Source organism: Salmo salar, chromosome 09 (genome assembly GCF_965601325.2).
Source record: "Salmo salar chromosome 09, fSalSal1, whole genome shotgun sequence".
In the NCBI taxonomy this organism is placed as follows: domain Eukaryota; kingdom Metazoa; phylum Chordata; class Actinopteri; order Salmoniformes; family Salmonidae; genus Salmo; species Salmo salar.
The window spans coordinates 141,095,117-141,111,262 of NC_138299.1; the positions used below are offsets into that span (position 1 = coordinate 141,095,117).

The 16,146-nt window shown below is 43.9% G+C and overlaps 1 protein-coding gene across 5 annotated transcripts in view; it reads right to left on the reverse strand.

The window, feature by feature from the left end:
* Positions 1 to 16,146, reverse strand: part of LOC106612958 (galactosylgalactosylxylosylprotein 3-beta-glucuronosyltransferase 1) — a 135,912-nt gene continuing 119,766 nt past the window's right edge. Inside the window, exons 3-9 of one of the 5 annotated variants that reach the window (XM_082956372.1) lie at positions 11,030 to 11,189; positions 10,048 to 10,190; positions 7,997 to 8,508; positions 4,791 to 5,087; positions 3,485 to 3,591; positions 3,287 to 3,324; positions 1 to 3,193 (exon numbers count right to left, since the gene is read on the reverse strand). In XM_082956372.1, coding sequence (XP_082812498.1) covers positions 3,505 to 3,591; positions 4,791 to 5,087; positions 7,997 to 8,508; positions 10,048 to 10,159 — 1,008 coding nt within the window. In that variant the 5' untranslated portion in view covers positions 10,160 to 10,190; positions 11,030 to 11,189 and the 3' untranslated portion in view covers positions 1 to 3,193; positions 3,287 to 3,324; positions 3,485 to 3,504. Of the gene's footprint in view, positions 3,194 to 3,286; positions 3,325 to 3,484; positions 3,592 to 4,790; positions 5,088 to 7,996; positions 8,509 to 10,047; positions 10,191 to 11,025; positions 11,808 to 16,146 lie in introns of those variants that run through there. The other 4 variants (XM_082956369.1, XM_082956370.1, XM_014214682.3 and 1 more) reach the window with 4 other exon arrangements.

Sequence of the window (16,146 nt, forward strand, 5' to 3'; positions counted from 1 at the left end):
TGCACTTTTCAGTTGTTTATTTTTCTTGATAAATGCCATATGGTATCTCTGAGATGGAGTCTTGAGGAGAAATGAACAACCTTTAGAGTTACATGCAGAAGAAGTGATTCACACAAGGATTGAAGATGACTGTGGATCAAAGTAGGTAAAGGAAGGGGAGGAAATAGTGATTTGCCCTAAGAAAGCATTTAGGGCCTAGTATGAGCCATCACCTTTGTTACATTATGTATGTACCACTACGAAGCTAAACACTGGATAAGGCTGTTCCATTACATTAAAGCCGTTTCTGATGGTCAGAACAGTATCGCTCGTTGATCGAACTGTGAGAGTGTGAGAAAGCCAGGGATGGAAGGAGAAGTTTGAGTTTTGTACCATCAGAGTACTACAGCTAACTTATGATTATGTATGTGATTACAACAGTGTAGGCGCAAGCTCCAGTAAATATCCAAGAGTTGAAATTGCACTTTCATTATGTATAACTCATGTCTTAGTGTTTTCTGGGTTCATCTCTGCAGGGGTCTCTAGACAGGCCCAAACATTTTTCCTAAAATCACATTAAGGAACACAATCAATTCTAAGAACGGTAATTGAAAATGAAGGCTATTGATGGCAATTGAAGTCAGAGCAATACAGAAATAATGGTAAGTAATGAAATGTTGTGTCTCAGTTGTTTGGTGTTGCCCACAAACTTAAATGTAACCTCAGAGCTTGTCTGTGTGTGGTTTCTGAACCTCAGTGGCTGAGAGGCAGCGATGAGAAAAGGGGTTGGGGGCAAACATGGACAAAGAAATGTTCAATTATAATTCAATTTGACAAGAGGACATTCATACTTCAAATAAATACATAAATAAATATATTAATTTAGATTTTCGCATAAATAGACAGACTTCACTTGACATTTTGGAGAATGGAAATAGATCAGAAGACATTGATTCTTTCCTAATGATCTTAATGGTACTGCTGTGCAATCCAAAGCCTAAAGATGAGGTCAACATGAACGTTAACAGCCACACACATTGTTTGATCTCAAAACATTCAGTTTGACTTCCTCAATGAAACAATACTATTGAATAGAAATGATCAGAAATGACATGTTGGTATGTCCACTTGACCTGATAGGGGAGCATATTTTTGGGGGGAGCCATATCCGATGGGGGAACAGTACCTGATGGGAAAAGCGTATCTGATCTCATACTACTTTGGATAAGTTAATAGGCCTTAACTATCCTGGTCATTGATCTTCCTTTTTCATAGTTTGCCATTAGTGTCTTCCCCAACATTTGAGGTATAACTGAAGGATCCATGAAGAAATTGAAACGGACATGAAACCTTAATACTGTAGCTAAAGGTGTAGCTGAGCATGATACCAATTAAATTGTGCTTGTCATTAAGTTTTACCTGCTATTGCCAAGAATTGTCACAAAACTAACTTCAACCCGTATATGGTACAGTTTTGTAAGGGCAAGAAACTAGGATCGAGAATTCATGGATAGAATGGTGTTGCAGACTGGGGTTCTAGCATGGGGTATCTTGCTAGTAGTTGTCCAAAGCAGAGGATCTTCTTCTAGTTTTCATGTTTTTTATATTTGATTTGCCTTCTTACTCGCCCACAGTTCATAGACCCATTAATGAATGACGGTTGTTTCTTGGAAACATTTTAGCATGATTCTGTCTACTTCTGATGAAACTGAGGTTAAGTATTCAGCAACATTTCTACACTGCACTGGGCTTATAGATGTAGCGCAAATATCTAACTTACGTAGGCAATACGCACAGTGAACCTGGATACTTATGCAGATTTTACTGTATATCTCGACTTGTACTGTCAGTGCCTTTAGCTTGGATAAAGTCAATTGCTTTATTTTATCCTACTCTACTAGTTAGCTACTGTGGTTATATAAACCAGCATACTATATGGCCATCTGCCAAAGTGCTCATCATTGGGTAATGTGAATACTGTAACATGGTTACAACGTTAGGTTTAACCCAACTTGGTGATGTGCCGTTATACTGTCCATGTCATGTGATGGAAAAACAGGAGAGAACATGTGCTATGCCAGTTGTCATACAGTGAGGTGTTATTGGCAATGCCTAAGTAAATTCTTAGTTTTGATTTTTACATTTATATAAATACAGTAGTTACATTTTATCTAAGAGGACCTTACTATGAGTCCTCTAATTGTTCCTGTGTTAAATTAGTATGTACACGTGTTACCACTTAGGAACACAGTCACTGGTGCTTTTAAGTGTTAAATTAAGTTTTGGGACGTTGACCTGTAATATTGTGTGCCTCCCAAGAATTAGGAGCCCATCTTGATGTCAGTTATTTCAAGTGAATAGCTTCAGTACACACTGAATTAAATGTCTGAGAATGACACTGAAAATGGATGGTGCCACATCTTTAGCTTTCAAAATGGAGGCAAGCGTCAAGCCAATAGTATTGAACTAGCAAGAAAATGTATGTAAACACCAAAAACAAACAAATTAAATAAAAGCAGACCGTTTTAGTTATACAAAAAGGACATTCCTTCCCTTTTTGAACTTTCAGTGTTTGCTGAAAGTAGAATTGATCTTCTGAGAGATGACTTGTTCGGATTCTCCATTATAGTTCGGTCTGAAGACGTGGAGGACATTTCAGTACATGTCTATTAAAGGTGTCCAGGGGCTCAGTGTTCAATCAGATCCTCCAGTCTCTTACAGACCCTACTAAGATATCAGGATCTCATCCCCTGCCCTGTAGATCCACGTCTATAGAGGGAAAGACAATGGATATCTCATTAGCCTGTTCAGGCCAGTAATGTTCCATCTCATTGGCTGCCTAACTCCCTCTCTCCCTGCAATGTTTGTGTTGTGCTGTCTCGTGTTAGGACACTACAGACGCAGTATGGTACCATGCAGGTTCCGAGAGCATCGATCTCCCGTTGATCCTTAATGACTCAGCTCTCACCGTCTGCTTGATGTTGGTGCTGCTAGCAACATTTAACCTGATAAATATTGCCATCTTGAACTAATCTGTGCTTTAATATGATACATTTGTACTGTTTTAATCCCAATATTAAAAGTGTTTAGTTTCAGTCAAGGGGATTAGGATTTTGCCCCCGAGGCAGTCTTTTCTGAGATGATTAAGACATGAACACTGATTGCACTGGGAGATGGCCTCTTTTTCTTCTCAGGGTCCATATTAGACAACCACCTGGAACAGAGAGTAGGGACTCACTGTGAAATTACACACATTCATAATTAAGTCAATTTGCAGTACAGATCAATTGGATGTAGTAACGCTTACAGTTATTGGTGACCTTCTTAGCCCAAAAATGTGGGTGTCTGTAAAAGAAATGGATAAGTCAAACAATATCCCGAAATGTGCTTATCATTGGGACGCTTACCATTTTCCTGTTCGCCAGAGGTCCTAAAAATATATTTTTTTATAAATGAGTAAAATAAGTTTGAGATGTGACCTCATTTCAATAATTTCTCACTTTACCATTGCCCGTGGAGACAACGTCAAATCTCCACATTGGGGTCTGTAAATCCTTTTTTCCCCTCATTTACAAGGACAGGTTTTTCCGTCCTAGTGTGCCAAACGAGAATCTGTAGAGAAATATCAGAGAAAAGAATCAGCATCAGGCAGCACTCTCCTGATCCCATTCACTCCTCCTCTCTCCTGATCCCATTCACTCCTCCTCTCTCCTCTCTCCTCTTCGCATGAGCTGCGGTAATGTTCTTCTACTCCCATATATAGCAACAAGAGCAGTACAGATGGTACAATAGGAAACCTATCTGTAAGAATGTACTCCGGCGTGTCAGCTCAACATTTTATGATAGTGAATAGAGAGTGCCCCCGTAGTGATTTAAAAAAAATGTATCTTATTTTTGGCTCTTTGTAAGTGATGCAGCTCAGTTCTTTTGGGTGTGTCACGTGCCGGTAACTATAGCCCCAATCAAGCCTTTGGAGTGGGATGAATTGGCCCTGGAGAATGGACACACATCCAGGAGATTGATGGTGGAAAAGAATCGACGTATAGAGCTAATTTTCTTCCCCTCAGTCTCTGAGTAGCCCTACCTTTCATCTCCTTCACTTCAGTAATGAATTATGCATGAGGTGTGTTTGAGCTGCCTCCACCAGAAGCCAACTCCCACTTTACCCAGGTGTAGATGAGGTTAATAGTCACACTGGCGTCTGAAGAGGTAGATTATAAGGAGGAGAGGTGCCGGAGCACGGCTCATCCCCCATCCCTCTCCCTGTGCTCATCTGGGCTGAATGCATGCTAGGACGCCCCCCGCTCCACCCCCCCTTTTCATCTACTCCCCTCCAGGAGTCCTGAATATAATCAGGCTGAATATCCCATCCTGTGAGTGTGAGTGGTGGTGAGCTAAGGCCCCTGTCCGACTCCTCTCTGCCCAGGGAGAGGCTTAGCGGCTGGGTCTAGGGCCAGGGCCAGACAGGGAACAGCCAGGCCGGAGATGAAGTGGGTATGAAACACCACACTGTGCCCTGAAGCCTTTTACAATCACACCCACTATGTGTGGGGAGCCTGCCAGTAACCTAATGGATCCGCTGATGTTTTTAGCACCTGGTTATATATATAAAGTTGTTTTGGAGAGAGTGAACTTGCCACGGCCTCTGCACTAAGGTTGGATCCACCAGAGGATCATCAGAGTGTGGATTTCTAATTTGCCTGACATTATATAAAATACCAATAGATAAAATGAGGATATTCTGGTGTAAAATTACAGAGTATAACATGTAAAAAGAAAGCATCTATTTTGCTCTATCTGCGGTGCATTACCTTAGTGCAATTAGCTGCTTTGGGCTCTAGGTCGTTGAGTGTGACCAGCTCTCGGAGCAGGCTGCTCTCCTGGTAGCCTCCCTTCACTCCCCGCAGCTTGAAGTAGGCCTGGGGCTTGAAGAGGATGAGCCGCAGGTTGATGGCAAAGCCTGCCATGTCGATGGCAAAGGGCCGGTGAGGGTCGAATACTGTCTTCCAGCCGTACACCTTGCCCGCTGCGTTGACCTTGGGCGACTCGTAGCGCAGACCACCAACGAAGGCCACGGGCCATACAGATACCTTCCTTGTTGACCTCATCTGGATGGAGAAGAAGAGAGGACAGAGAGAGTTAAGCATATTTGCGCTGTTTGTATTTTTAATTAACAGGATCAGTGTATCAGTGTCTATACCAGATGTGCCAACAAAGCAAAATACATTCATTGTAGTTTTCATTGCAAATAATGATACAAATAGAGTCAGAGAAGCTGAAATATACAGTGTGTATGTTGCATGTATCACAGGAGCCTTGTAGGGCCACCGTGATGGACCCAGCCTAAGAAGAGTAAACATGGACAGAGCTAAGTGGGTTTGAGGACCAGGGGGCCATTATACAGAGTGGATGGGAGTAGAAGAGCAGGTTGGTTGAGGAGATGCTTGAAAGGTGCCCAGCCTCTTCTGTTCCTCAGGCACTGGTTTGTCCTTTAATCTTCCAGCATCAAACGATCTCCCGGCAGCCCGCTCTTTGTCGACTGTGTTTCTGCACCACTGGCAGCGAGAGAGTCATGAAAGGAAGTTTTCTAATGAGGGGTGAACTGTAGAGTAATGTATCCACACTCAATGCAGTAGAAATAATAGTGGTGCTGGTGTTCTGTTGTAGAAGTGCTTTTTAAATGAGGTGTGTAGTGGAGAGAGGAGGTGTGTGGTGGGTGGGTGGGTGGGTGGGTGGGTGGGAAAACACTGTGGAAAGAGGTCTCTCCCTGTGTGTGTCCCAGTATTCTAGCCGTATCTGATGATAACCCATCAGCCCAGCGGATCAGAGAGGAGACGTGTCTGTGTGAAGTTTGGAAACACATTTGGGCCACCGAGAACAGGACACCCAGATAATATTTCACATAATTGTGTGTTAGGGATGACATCACCTTCTCTCAAGGGTCATTTGTGATTTCTGATAATTAGAAAACTGACCTTTATCACAAGTTTAGATCATGCATCTTTCCTACGAGTGAAATAGCTGTTTTTTTCCTCAAGGGTTTGGTTCTTGAATGAAACTGTCTCAGGCATCATCAGGGGCGTTGCCCCTCTCCCTCCATGCTACAATGTGAAAATGAATGTTTCCTTGGCTGCCAGTAATGGGAATCAGTGCTGAAACGGCACCCCGTCTCTCCTCAGTTTAGAGCTGAGCTGATGGAAATGCCACAAAGTGCTACCCCATTTTTGTGGATTTTAAGTGTTTCTGCTAAGTTTCCTCTTGTCTATCTCTCTTTCTTTGTCTCTCTCTGTCTATGTGTGTGTAAACTATGTTTCCTTTACTGGGGCGATGCGAGTGATGGGGAGGCCCACAGAGACAGCTTGCCTATGTTCTTGAAGTCTGAGCACAACAAAGGAAACTAATCCCAAACTTTAAAGGGAGACGGTAGACATCGAGGTGTATTAATCAATCTGGAGCACAGGAGAGGGTGATGAGATGAGGATCTGTACTGGTTCACATAAGCTCCAAAGTGAGTTGTCATCAGAAATAGGCTGATACTGCTTGCGGGTGATTATACTGCTATAGGTTGATTATCTGTCTTTAATACATGGAATTGATGGCTCAGTTCAACTCCTAAACGGTGCCCCATTTTCATCAGTACACCCAATGATGCCTAAACCAGAAGCAATATCATATTTACCTTTTATACCAAATACTTATTTTATGATCTAAAAAAAGTATTCAATTTAGGTGATATATTCTATTCTAAGTGATCTGGTTCACAATGTTGAATGTGGATGCTGAAGGAGAAGGCTAGATATGATAAAAGGCAGGCGCTGCCGGTAAGTATTCCTTATGGCTTTGGAAAGGCAACATAAGCATTTTTTTATGAAAGCTTAATAATTAATTCACCCCTTTACAGTGATTTAGTTTAACTATGGCAGATGCATATTTCATGAGCTATTTTAATTTTCACAATTTACAGCAGAGTCTCTGACCATGTCTCTCAACATGGAATGTTTCCCCATGGTCTGGTTTGCTCTAGGTGAGAGCATCTGCTTAATGTTATGTAATGGTGCAATACCAGAAGGTTAGGTTGGCCATTACAGTTCCTTGCTGTACGTATTTTATTCAGCTGTTGTATTTGTAACCCGTGTTTCCATATTGAATTACTGCCAAGTCTGGGAAAGAGTTCATGACATTATGAATGATTTAATTTGTAAAATGTTTCATATTTCAAATGTCAGGCCAAGCTGAACAAGCTGGCATCTTTCCAGTCAGGTTAATTCATGTCCAGATCATAACAACATGCAATCTCTTGGATGGATGTCTACTTTAAACACCTTCACATGTAGCTGTTTTCTGCCTTGTCTCCAAAGCCATCCCCTCCATGACTTACACCTGTTAGCAGTTCTATGAGAATGGTCTGATATTTATTGCTCTGTCAGTTGGGTCTGAGTGGTTTCTCACTGACTCTCTCTATCAGTCAGCCCAAAGGCAGCTAGCTTAAGCTCAGCCCTATAGGTCGTTACTCTCCCCTATAAAGAGTGCTGGCGCTGGGTGTAAGTGATGGAGGGCTACTAGGAAGAGGGAGAGCACTCTACCTTTCCCTGGAAATCAGGCAATGACAGGCCCATCAATACAGAGCGCATCATTTACAACCTGCCCCATTCACACTAACAAGACCTGAGGCTAATGCCCCAGGGCCCAACAGCATCCATTCAAGCCAAGCCAATGTGTCTTGAGTCAAAATGGATGACCTGAGGCACTAATTACCAAGTTCAAACTTATCCTTGGACCACTGTTGTTGGTAATGGGAATCAAAATACTTCAGGCAATAACCACAATCTATTACTACTAGGAGTAGGAGTAGCCATCATTCAATGTGCAAAAATTGTTCCAAATTAAAATAAATGTGATTCATTCTTAAATGATTTGCTGTAAACTCCCCACTACCATTGTGTTCAGTGTTACTAAAGGGAATATAGTGGACCAGACGTGGCAATGAGATGCCACTGAGCCCCAGGCCTGGACTGACCTCCTCAAACAGCTCCAGGCTATAGGTGTTGTCGTCATCAGCGAAGTAGACAATGCCCGTCTGGCTGCTGTTGGAATTGAAGGTCTCTCTGAGCCAGCGCAGCGCCAGGTTCCTCTGCATGGTGCCCCGGGGTATCCTGGGGTCCCGCGTGTCCCCACGCAGCTTATAGTTCCTGGGAGTCTCCACGTTCAGGTGAGTGTAGTTGAGGCCCGTTTCCCTGAGCATGCGTGTGACCAGCGGGGTCCTTCTCTGAGAGTCCTCCACCAGGATCCAGTGCAGGTTGGCCACGTGGAGGAAGGTGTTGGCGAGCCGCGTCAGCTCTGCCTTCTGGACCGGGCGGCTGTAGGTTGGGGTGATGATGTGGATGGTGGGCAGCACGTCGGACCATGGTGGCGGCCGTGTGTACACGTACTCCGTCCTCACCACCTCAACTATGTCCTTATCAGAGGAGCAGTACTCCTTAGAGTCGCTGGCCTGGCCCGCCTCCCTCCGCCCTCCGTCGGCTCCGTCATCTGCAGGGAAACAGGAAGACATATAAGGCATTAGCACGCCCCAGGGGAGGGGTTTCCCGCTGTATAATCTCAAGTGGCACAATCCAAGAGGCAAGTACCTGAGAGTCAGTGCCGATGTACTGCAAGCCTCTTTGGTATGATAAAGATCTCTTTTACTAGGTGGTGACAGGCAGCAAAGAGTGAAAGCAGGCAGCGTGAAGTGAGCGGACAACATGGCTACAGTTTGGTTAGGGCAGCGGCTCCCCTGGCTGCCCCTACTCATTCAGCTGGAACAGCCATGGCAGGGACAGGGTCTATTCCAGTAGTGGAGCTATGATTATGTGGCCCCCATAGCCCTCTATGATGGATCTAATATCATTATTGGTACATTAAGGTAGTTCATTTCTCCACATTGTTCCATAGTTCATGGCAGTCTTTATCGGTGCTCAGTTAGAGAGGAGGTTCTCACCTCAGACAGAAACATGATATTTCTACATCACACAGCAGATTCACACAATCTCCTGAGGGACAGATGTTCTGCGGTGGCTGACAGAAAGCATTCTGGCAAACCCCTGCTACTCTTAAGACAAAACAAAGGAAAGGCTCTAGTTGATTTGTGGAGACCTGCCTATTTTACATCCTACATTTCACCTTGATGGCAAATGGAAGGAGGCAAAGAACGCTATTGATTTACGGTCACCTTAAAGGCCAAGTGAAGTCAAAAATGTAATTTCCCTTTGTTTTATGTATATTTCCACACTGAGGTTGGAATAATTAGGCCCCTCACTCAGACCACTCCTAGACAGTCCTAGCAAAATTCTTGATTGAGAAATTGCTGTTTGCTAAGAAACTATTTTGTTTATTTTTGACCATTTTAATTGAAAACAAACGGATGCATTGGGCCTATTAATATGATTATGTTCACTAGACAGAGTACTGTACTTGACATATCACACTGTTAGTTTATTAAGGTCACTTGGGTCACATTTATGGAGAGGGGGGTTCATAATGTGAGTGTGTGATAACGTCTCAGGCTTGTGAACAGTATGTGTGAGCCACATAAACACCAACTCAGGAGATTCTATAAAGCCTGCCTGGAAGCTATTAGGGAGCAGTGATTATTATGATTATTACTATTTCAGATGCTGATTAAAGTGCATTAGAAATTAATCTAGTCTCCTTTTGATTTGAAAAGTCTTCTACAGTTTAACTGCTAAATATATTAGCTGAATGACTGCTGAAGACCATATGCTGCGTGTAAATTAGCTTTACTCCAAGCACAAGCTTGGATGGGACTGTGCGAATCAAAGGACACTTACCAAGAAGTTCATTTTGGATAGCCTTAACTGACAATTGACCTATATTACAATCGGATGATGCACACCACCACATAGGGATCTGTAACAGACCCTGTGGAAGGCATGTGTTGTACTATATGTACTGTACCATGATGTTCTGTGACTGGGCATGTGATTGAATTGGAATGTATAAATTGGCTATTGAATAGTCCTACACCGTGCAACAGAGGACATATGAGAAAGTGGAGGATTGAGCATGTACCCTTGCGGATGGTGAGCAGAGGAGCGATTGCACTTTGGTGCCAAACGGTGATGAGCAGAGTCCACGGTAACACTATCAACACGATGGCAAGAATGTCTCTTCTCTTCGGCATCTCCAGGATTGGTTTTATGTCTCGTCATTACCTGCCAGGAGAGAGGAGGAGCGACAAACATGTCAACAAGGACCGCTAGCTAAATGAGCCACTCTACAAGATGTGGTGGCTTGGCTGAGAGAACCACTAACTTATTTTATCATGAGGAAGGGGACAGTCTTTTAGGACAGCAACATAACACCACGTCAATTCTGTTTATCTTCCCAGCGTAAAAATACTCCATTTATACACATCCTGTCAGGCAAAAGACTTAATTTCCAAAGTGTGAATGCATCTGATGAGACATAAGCCCCATAAAAGCCTTCCACTGATAAAGAAATGGGTCAAGAAGAGTTTTAAGCAGTTTTCTCCTGCCTCAGTGGAGAGTAGACAGAGGGAAGTCCTCAGTGGAAATTGCCATTGTGCTGCCTGAGTATCTAAAACTGTATACAGCAGTGGAGGCTGCTAAAGGGAGGACGGCTCATAATAATGGTTGGAATGGAGTAAATGGAATGGCATCAAACACATGGAAACCATGTATTTGATACCGTTCCACTAATTCCGCCGCTGCAGCAATTACCGCGAGCCCATCCTCCCCAATTAAGGTGCCACCTAACTCCTGTGGTATACAGACAGGCACTATCTGGAACAAATAATTGAATAATTTTTGCATATGCACATTTCATTGCTTTGGAATATCAGTGTTTGATTAAACTGATGGATCAATGTGTTTGTGCTGTGGAAGGTATCTGTGCGGTGAGACTAATATGGTATTTTGCACTCATTAAAGCCTGTCATAAACAGACCTATGGCCATATTACAACAATGTCTGTAATGTATTGTGCTAAACATGTTGATGATTATGGTAAATTACTATAATTCCTCACCCACAGTTAGAACTGGATCATGGCACCATCAGTGATGCAGTGGTGCAGCTGGAGGAGCCAGGCCCGCACAGCAGCAGCACGTCGAGCAGAGTGGTGTGATCGTCCACGACATCTCAGCCAGCCATGCCTCCTCCTCATACAGCCAGGAAACACCACTCTGAGACCTGGATGGAAGACAACTGGCCAGGGCTTAGTCACCGCATGATGTCATCCGTCAGTCACGTTATAGGAAGACATGACATCAGTCACATTAGGATGCCATTTAGACCAACTCTAGGCGTCAATAACTGTACTGAAGTATCTGACAAGGTTGCCAATCAATCTACCTCAGCTGCATGTGCATCCACAATGTAATATCCCTGTCTCAACCATCACAGAACTACTGTTCAAGAGCAGGCGCAGCAGAGGACTACAGTACAGAACTCCAATCAGGGCTAACGTCATTCTCCACTTGGCAAAAATTGGTTCAATGAACGTTGTTTCCATGTCATTTCAACCCCAAAAATCGATGTGATGACATTGAGTCAACATGGAAAACGTATTGGATTTGTAAAAAGTCATCAACAAAAGGGCATTTTAACCTAAATCCAATGACATGGTGACATTTTTTTATTGATTTCATGTTGTATTCAGGTTACTTGACAAATCAATCAAATGTAAATCAAAACTAAACATTGAAGAGATGTCTGTGCCCAGTGGATCCTGTTTACAGGAGGTATATGTGGCAGTGACAGGTTGTTTCCATTTCTCCCTATGATGTAGAGACTGGGAGAAATGCATACAGCCTTGTCACTTGCTAAGAGTCTGGTGCTGTGGATGGAGAATGGTGATGTTATGAAACAATTAGCATCCTATCTCATCCAAAATCATGGGAATGAATGAATGACAAATGAATGAATGAATGAATGAATGAATGAATGAATGCCATGGAACGCTAAACTGAGCCAGGTTGTCTGTGTAGGCTGCAGCTCAAATATTGGTCGGCTGCAGATGCGACTGGGTGTATATTTTTAGACGTTTGTGATGGAAGATCAAATGAACTGCAAAGTTTTTTTTTACATTTTGTATTTTTTTTTTAATAGAGAACAGCAGGGGCCCAGTCTTGTTGAAGCATAGTATGAATGCAAATTGCCTCTGACCTGGTATTTGGTAGGGAGGGTATATGCTTGATAGGGAGTGTATATGGTCGGGTGTGTATATGCTTGATAGGGAGAGTATATGGTCGGGTGTGTATATGCTTGGTAGGGGGTGTATATATGGTAGGGAATGTATATGGTAGGGTGTGTATTTGGTAGGGAGTGTATATGCTTGGTAGGGAGTGTATATGCTTGGTAGGGAGTGTATATGCTTGGTAGGGAGTGTATATGCTTGCTAGGGGTGTATATGCTTGCTAGGGGTGTATATGCTTGGTAGAGGGTGTATATGCTTGGTAGGGGATGTATATGCTTGGTAGAAGGTGTATATCGTAGGGGGTGTATATGGTATATGCTTGATAGGGAGTGTATATGGTAGGGAGTGTATATGGTAGGGTGTGTATATGGTAGGGTGTATATGCTTGGTAGGGAGTGTATATGCTTGGTAGGGGTGTATATGCTCGGTAGAGGGTGTATATGCTTGGTAGAGGGTGTGTATGCTTGGTAGGGGGTGTATATGCTTGGTGGTGGGTGTATATGGTAGGAGGTGTATATGTAGGGGGTGTATATGCTTGGTGGGGTGTGTATATGCTTGGTAGGGTGTGTGTATTATAGGGGTTGTATATGCTTGGTAGGGGGTGTATATGCCCCTAGGGGGTGTATATGCTTGGTAGGGGGTGTATATGCATGGTGGGTGTTGTGTATATACTTGGTAGGGGATGTATATAATTGGGAGGGGGTGTATATGCTTGGTAGGGGGGGTGTATTGTAGGGGTTGTATATTCTTGGAAGGGAATGTATATGGTAGGGTGTGTATATGCTTGGTAGGGTGTGTATATGGTAAGGGGTGAATATGCTTGGAAGAGGGTGTATATGCTTGGTAGGAGGTGTATGTGCTTGTTAGGAAGTGTATATGGAGTGTATATGCTTGGTAGTGTGTGTATGTGCTTGGTAGGGGGTGTATATGCTTGGTAGGGGATGTAACTGCTTGGTAGGGTGTGTGTATTGTAGGGATTGTATATGCTTGGTAGGGTGTGTATATGGTAGGGTGTGTATAGGCTTGGTAGGAATTTACATTTACATTTTAGTCATTTAGCAGACGCTCTTATCCAGAGCGACTTACAGTAGTGAATGCATACATTTCATACAATTTCATACATTTTTTTATTTTCTTCCTGTGCTGGCCCCCCGTGGGAATCGAACCCACAACCCTGGTGTTGCAAACACCATGCTCTACCAACTGAGCTACAGGGAAGGCTAGGCGGTGTATATGCTTGGTAGGGGGTGTATATGCTTTGTAGGGGGTGTATATGCTTGGTAGGGGGTGTATATGCTTGGTAGGGGGTGTATATGCTTCGTAGGGGGTGTATGTGCATGGTACGGGGTGTACATAATTAATAGGGGGTGTATGTGCTTGGTAGGGTGTGTATATACTTGGTAGCGGGTGTATGTGCTTCGTAGGGGGTGTATGTGGTTGGTAGCGGGTGTATGTGCTTGGTAGGGAGTGTATATGGCAGGGGGTGGATATGCTTTGTAGGGGGTGTATATGCTTTGTAGGGAGTGTATATGCTTGGTAGGGAATGTATATGCTTGCTAGGGGTGTATATGCTTGGTAGAGGGTGTATATGCTTGGTAGGGGGTGTATAAGCTTGGTGGGGCGTGTATGTGCTTGGTGGAGCGTGCATGTGCTTGGTAGGGGCTGCATGTGCTTGGTGGGGTGTGTATGTGCTTGGTGGGGGGTGTGTGTGCTTGGTGGGGGGTGTATATGGTAGGGAGTGTAAATGCTTGATAGGGAGTGTATATGCTTGATAGGGAGTGTATATGGTAGGGTGTGTATATGCTTGGTAGAAGGTGTATATCGTAGGGGGTGTATATGCTTGGTAGGGTGTGTATATGGTAGATGCTTGCTAGGGAGTGTATATGGTAGGGAGTGTATATGGTAGGGAGTGTATATGGTAGGGTGTGTATATGGTAGGGTGTATATGCTTGGCAGGGAGTGTGTATGCTTGGTAGGGGTGTATATGCTCGGTAGAGGGTGTATATGCTTGGTAGAGGGTGTATATGCTTGGTAGAGTGTGTATGTGCTTGGTAGAGGGTGTGTATGCTTGGTAGAGGGTGTATATGGTAGGAGGTGTATATGCTTGGCAGGGTGTGTATATTGTAGGGTGTGTATTTTCTTCGTAGGGAGTGTATATGGTACGGGGTGTATATGCTTGGTAGAGGGTGAATATGCTTGGCAGAGGGTGTATATGATTGGTAGAGGGTGTGTGTGCTTGGTAGAGGGTGTGTATGCTTGGTAGGGGGTGTATATGGTAGGAGGTGTATATGCTTGTCAGGGTGTGTATATTGTAGGGTGTGTATTTTCTTCGTAGGGAGTGTATATGGTACGGGGTGTATATGCTTGGCAGAGGGTGAATATGGTTGGCAGAGGGTGTATATGATTGGTAGAGGGTGTGTGTGTGCTTGGTAGAGGGTGTGTATGCTTGGTAGAGGGTGTGTATGTTTGGTAGGGGGTGTATATGCTTGGTGGTGGGTGTATATGGTAGAAGGTGTATATGCTTGGCAGGGTGTGTATATGCTAGGGTGTGTATTTTCTTCATATAGAGTGTATATGGCATGGGGTGTATATGCTTGGTAGGGGGTGTATATGCTTGGCAGGGTGTGTATATGCTTGGTAGGGGATGTAACTGCTTGGTAGGGTGTGTGTATTGTAGGGAATGTATGTGCTTGGTAGGGAGTGTATATGGTAGTGTGTGTATAGGCTTGGTAGGGTGTGTATATGGTAGATGCTTGATACGGAGTGTATATGGTAGGGAGTGTATATGCTTGATAGGGTGTGTATATGCTTGGTAGGGAGTTTATATGCTTGGTAGAGGGTGTATATGCTTGGTAGAGGGTGTATGTGCTTGGTAGAGGGTGTATGTGCTTGGTAGAGGGTGTATATGCTTGGTAGGGGGTGTATATGCTTGCTAGGGGGTGTTTATGCTTGGTGGTGGGTGAATATGGTAGGAGGTGTATATGCTTGGCAGGGTGTGTATATGCTTGTTAAGGGGTGTATATGCTTGGTAGGGTGTGTGTATTGTAGGGAATGTATGTGCTTGGTAGGGAGTGTATATGGTATTGTGTGTATAGGCTTGGTTGGGAGTGTATATGGTAGGGGATGTATATGCTTGATAGGGGTGTATATGGTAGGGAGTGTATTTTCTTGGTATGGTGTGTATATGGTAGATGCTTGATACGGAGTGTATATGGTAGGGAGTGTATATGCTTGGTAGGGTGTGTATATGCTTGGTAGGGAGTTTATATGCTTGGTAGAGGGTGTACATGCTTGGTAGAGGGTGTATATGCTTGGTAGAGGGTGTATGTGCTTGGTAGAGGGTGTGTATGCTTGGTAGGGGGTGTATATGCTTGCTAGGGGGTGTTTATGCTTGGTGGTGGGTGAATATGGTAGGAGGTGTATATGCTTGGCAGGGTGTGTATATGCTTGTTAAGGGGTGTATATGCTTGGTAGGGTGTTAATGCATAGTAGGGTGTGTTTATGGTAGGGGGTGTATATGCTTTGTAGGGGGTGTATATGGAATGGAGTGTATATGCTTGGTAGGGTGTTAATGCATAGTAGGGTGTGTTTATGGTAGGGGTGTATATGCTTGGTAGGGAGTGTATATGGTAAGGTGTGTATATGCTTGGTAGGGGGTGTTTATCCTTTGAAGAGGGTGTATATGCTTGGTAGGGGGTGTATATGGTAGGTAGGGGGTGTATGTGCTTGGTAGGGTGTGTATATGCTTGGTAGCGGGTGTATATGCTTTGTCGGGGGTGTATATGGTAGGTAGGGGTTGTATGTGCTTGGTAGGGGGTGTATGTGGTTGGTAGCGGGTGTATGTGCTTGGTAGGGGGTGTATGTGGTATGGGGTGTGTATATGCTTGGTAGGGGGTGTATATGCTTGGTAGGGGGTGTATATGCTTGGTAGGGGGTGTATATGCTTGGTTG